The 5,068-nt window shown below is 43.5% G+C and overlaps 1 protein-coding gene across 4 annotated transcripts in view; it reads right to left on the bottom strand.

Annotated features, from left to right (window-relative positions):
* Window positions 1-349: 349 nt before the first annotated feature.
* Window positions 350-5,068, bottom strand: part of LOC114614152 (torsin-1A-interacting protein 2) — a 32,977-nt gene continuing 28,258 nt past the window's right edge. For all 4 annotated transcript variants that reach the window (XM_028759642.1, XM_028759660.1, XM_028759651.1 and 1 more), the window contains one exon: window positions 350-4,356. In XM_028759642.1, the coding sequence (XP_028615475.1) occupies window positions 3,599-4,356 (758 nt within the window). In that variant the 3' untranslated portion in view covers window positions 350-3,598. The remainder of the gene's footprint in view (window positions 4,357-5,068) is intronic.

The raw sequence follows: 5,068 nt of genomic DNA, 5'->3' as shown, positions 1-5,068 counted from the left end.
TTGAAAATATATTTTCCTAAATTACAAGAATCAAATAGGAAGTTAGTCAAGAAGCACTAGTCTGGGCTGAGGAAGAGAGCAGGGCCCAGCCTTAGATCCCGAGCAGTGAGGGGCTGGAGTGTGGATTCTACCCACTAACTCAGGATCGGCAACATTCTCAGAGCAAACTTTTCTTTTGTTCTGGTGTGCATGTGCGCGTGTGTCCTTCCTCAGGCACGGTCCATCTTGTTATCTGAGACAGGCCTGGAGCATGTCAAGTACTCAGACTAGCTGGCTCTTAAAGCCCCAACATCACTGGATGTTTCCAGAATCCTTTTGACTCTTCCCACCATTAACGACCACACGCCCATTTCCATAAATTCTTTATTTTGGAAATTTTTGTCAAAAATCAGTCAGCTAGAAAAAATTAAGGAGATTTACTGTATAGTAAGCAAACAATTGATTTGAATAAGGCACATTCAATATCATCACTATGGAAACAAATGCAAAAAGTAGTTAAGGTGACTTAAGTCTGACAAGCCATTAAATTTGTAAATACATAAAGGCAAAATTCTATGGGGCTAAGAAATCTTTGTTAGAGAAAGTAAGAGTGTTGGTGAAATCATTTTGCTGCATTACTCTCGTGTTCACAGGCTGTGTCATCTGTCTGTCATACCCAACATCTGTGCTCGCTCACTGTGCTCCTGCCTTTAACAAGAATGTGAAGCAAAGGCTGAGAGATAAAGCTGCACCATCAGCCGGCACTTTTGGGGGTTGGGGGGCACATAAGCCGATGGAAAGGGTGCTGAACCTCACTACCAAGCCTGCGGACTTCCAGATAAAATTTATTAAAATTAGTTCAATGGTAAGAACTCTCTAGAACTTCTCTTTTTCTAGAACTGATCTCTGAGTGCTACCCAAAAGAACCCTAAATTTTACCTGAAGGGGAAAGAAAGACCCAAGTCTAAAGATAGTTTCTATTTTCCCTGCTTGCTTCTGAGACTTGGTATTAGACAAGAAGGGATTCTATTTAAAAAAAACAAAAACCCACCACCAACAAAACACACACACACACACACACACACACACAGAGAGGCAAAATATCACAAAGAATTACAACACACATAAAAGGCTGAAAAACTGGATATGAAAAACAATGGTCTAGGTAATAGATATGTATACATTTTAAAATATATTTGTTTAAAAAGTCATGACATGAAGCTGGTGTGGTGGCACACTAGTATAATCCCATCATGTAAAAGTCTAAGGCTTGAGAATCACTACTTTGGGCTGTGTAGAGACTCTGCATCAAAAACAGAAAATCATTTGTTCTGAACCCAAACTAACATATACTGCTTCTTTTCAAAATGCTTTTTAAGAGGTCTGAGAATATAGCTTAGTGGTAGGGTGCTTTCCTTGAATAAAAGGTGTATTTTAACATGGTAAATAGTAAAAAAAAAAAAAAATTGAAAATATAAATTTCTAAAATTTATTATATCCTAAATTTGTGTTGACAGCAAACTATGTAAAACTGTAGTTTTACACAGTTTTGGTGAAGAAACCATTACTTTTCACCTGTCCTGTGATCCGAGCCACTGACATAGACTGTGTACAAATACTGTAGACCAGTTCCTCTAGAATCTGAGGTAGCACAGGTCAAAGGCCAACATAACAGCCCTGCAAGGCACCTTCTGACGTGACTTTATGTGGCTGTAGTGATGTAATGGTGTAGCTAAGAGCTGAACTGAAAGCTGGATATGATGGTACGCACCTATAACCTCAGCACGCAGGAAACTGAGGTAGGAGAATTCACTGTAAGTTCAAAGTCAGCCTATGTTACAAAGTATGCAACAGGCCAGACATGGCTATATGACAAGCCACCAGCATTCAAAACAAGTAAGTCTAGAAATACAGAAGAAAAAAATCAAATATGCCAAACGGATTTTTTTCTTCAGTCCCTGTGCTTCATTCACACTGAGTGGACAGTCAAACTCCATTCACTATGGTTAAACTTTGTGTAGGGTCTTTTCTTAAATCTGTTTCAGGATTCCTTCAAAATCCCAAATGTATACTGTTTCATGAATGTCCCCATACTTAACTGAGTACACCAAAGGCTCTGGCCAAAGCCGTCTTGTGGCAAATATTTTCCGATCACCTCTCACCCATGTCTCTGTGATCCTCTTAACTATCAATAGAGAGCTTCTTAGTGTTTCCTAAAATCCCTCCCGACTCAGGGTGCCTAACATCTTAACTGTATACGTCATCTCATAGCAGCAGGCGACCCAAAACTCAGTGCAGAATTCCAAGGGCCTTTCCCATCCATGTAACGGAGCAGACCTTCTGTGGGTCACGATCATTTTACTAGAGTTTTACTTTCAGAGTTCACGTGCTGATCAACAGCTATTGGCCCCAGTCTGAAATCATGGGGCGGAGCTTAATAACTGATATTGGCCATGATTCCTCTTTCTGTTCCCTATGGAGAACATCCATCCTCTAGCATTTCTCAAATTCCTTCCCTGATGGCATTTCTAACTAGCTAATGATGCAGTCAGTAAACTTATGCCAGCTGCTGTTACTCAAGTCTTTTCTGAAACTGCGCTCAGACTCTTATCACAAACAACTGTGAAATTTCAGTGGGAGGACGGGTAAGATCGACAAAAATGAACAAAAGCTGGAGGTCGTGTCCTACTTCCTCCAGGAATGGCTCCTCTGCAGGTCTTTGTCACCCTGGACGACAGACCTTACTCCTATTCCTAAACTTTAACACTTTCATTTCTTCCTATCCAAGTTCCTATTCTAGAATGTGCTTTCACTTCATCAGTGGTTTTCAAACTTCCTTCTCGGTGAATCTCAGTTCCACTGAAATCTTAACAGAGAACCCCAAATACCAGCAGCCAAGAGCAGGCATGCCGCATAGAAGGGAGGGACTCTGGGAGGGACAGAGAAATGATATGGCCAGTTGGGATTCTTTCATTTCCAGTGGTTACAGACAATTTCTACATTGATTCCGATGTGTAGGAACGGTCTTCTTTGAGCGCAGCTGTTCTTACCTCAGCTCATTAACGGAATAAAAGCGTGCACACGCCAGGTTCTTAGGTAGGTTTGGAGGGTTGAATTCTAGTTTCCCATTTTCATCTACTCAAAGTGCAAATCTGTGTAAGACACAACCAACCCCACAAGTGCATTATTAAAGTGAATCTTAAAAAATTCTTAACATGTAGTAGAAGGGTTCTCTAAAATCATTCAAATTCCACCCAGTCCAGGCGCGAGCACTGCCCTAGAGGCCGGTTAGCGTTACTGCAGGGCAGCAGTGGTGCTACCATTCCCAGAAATCACATCTTCCTGTTTGGCGATTTCAGTGCTGGACACTGAAACAATCCACACATCATGTTGTATATTAACCCTGATTGCTTTAAAAGACAAAGAAAAAACATCAGGCCAATTGTTAGTTTTATCAAAGTTCGGTCTAGAAAGTTTTATAAAAGTAAAAGAAAAAAAAAAACTTCTTTTCTAAAAAGTCATGTGCTTCCCAGGTGTTTCCTCTCCCGTGCCAATCACCTCCTCCCAGTGGAACAGAGCCCTCAGACCTGGCCCTTCCCTGTCACCTCTGAGGCTGGCTTCAGAAAAGGCAGCCTCGCTCTTCTATGTTCTTGACAGGCTGCACGGGCAGCACGAGGTGGGAGATGCGGCTCCAGAGCCCACTCAGTTTGTCTGAGTCCATGTGGCTGAAGGAGCTGGGGGTTTCCGAGTTGGTGAACTTGGCCCAGAGTAAATCCCTCACTTTTTCTTCTGTTTCCCTGGGGCTTACACCTGCTTCTAACGTTTCCTCCTCCAGCAGGACGGTCAGGACAAGGGCCACATCTTTAAAGGCGGCGTTCTCATGGTCACAGTACTTGTAGAAGATCAGGGTGGAGCCCGCAGGAAGGGATTCGAAGTGGTGGACGACAGCAGCCTTGTGGCCGTTCTCAAACCCATAGCTAAGCTCCAAGTCAACCAGCAGCTTGACCGTGTCACTGTCCTGCAGGGCTCTTTCGGCTCCATCTATGGACACGGCAGTCACCTTCTGGGAAGAGGTGTAGGCATTGGCGACATGGTAGCTCAGGCACTTGAGGGTCTCCTTTCCCTCTCGGGCAGCTGTGAAGATGATGGTGGCCGGCTCACTGGGGTTTGAGACATTGAGGTGCTTCTGGAGAAACTTACGTCCTCGCTGCCACAGGAAGGAACTCTGACCTGGAAATTTCTCTTTCAGTTGGCTAAACTGGGCCAGGAAGGCCTCCAAGGCTGGGTTCTGGGGCACCTGCTGGGCTGGGGAGGAATAGTAGCTGCTGGCAGAGCTCAGCACAACAGCCACAATCAGGCAGCCGAGAAACATGGAGCCTGCCAGGTGAGAAGATAACAGAAAATGAGAGGAACAGGAGTCAGAAATGATGCTGGGGGAACGGAAACGAAACACAGATTCCTATCATTCCTATCAGTGTTACTGGCAATGCCCAGTTCCTTTGCCTGACTCTTCTGTATTTCTGCACTTCTAATAGAAGCTGAGGCAGGAGGATTGTCATGAATTTGAGACTGGTTTGGTCTATACAGGAAGAAATACAACAAAAAGTCTAATGGAAATACCTTCTTTAATCTCTTGAAGCTATTTGGAGATATCTGTGTCAAAGCTATTTATATACTTTGTCATGGTCAATGATGCGTTTGAAAGTGAGTCATGTGAACTTTCTTCCACATTCTCCAAGTATACAGTAGCTAGAACAGAGCACTCTGTGATCAAAATGTAAAAATGGCCCAGCTGGGGTGGCAGAGCCTGTAAATCTCAGCACATGGGAGGGCACCTGCCTTACACGTTGGGATTCGTTCTCAAAGGGGAAACGAAACAATAAATAACTTGAACACGCAATCTGAGAGGTTAGCTGCCTCTAATTGAGAAGGCGGTTTCTGGAGGCTGAGGCAGGAATCCTGCCATGTGTCTGAGGCTAGCTTGGGCTGCACAGTGAATCCCATGCCAGTCAGGACTCCATGGCAAAGCCCTGCCTCAACAAAACAAAACAAAACAAAACAAAACAAAACAAAACAAAACAAAACAAAA

Source organism: Grammomys surdaster, unplaced genomic scaffold (genome assembly GCF_004785775.1).
Source record: "Grammomys surdaster isolate TR1022 unplaced genomic scaffold, NIH_TR_1.0 130, whole genome shotgun sequence".
Taxonomy (NCBI): Eukaryota; Metazoa; Chordata; class Mammalia; order Rodentia; family Muridae; genus Grammomys; species Grammomys surdaster.
This window is presented reverse-complemented; position numbering and strand designations above follow the sequence as displayed.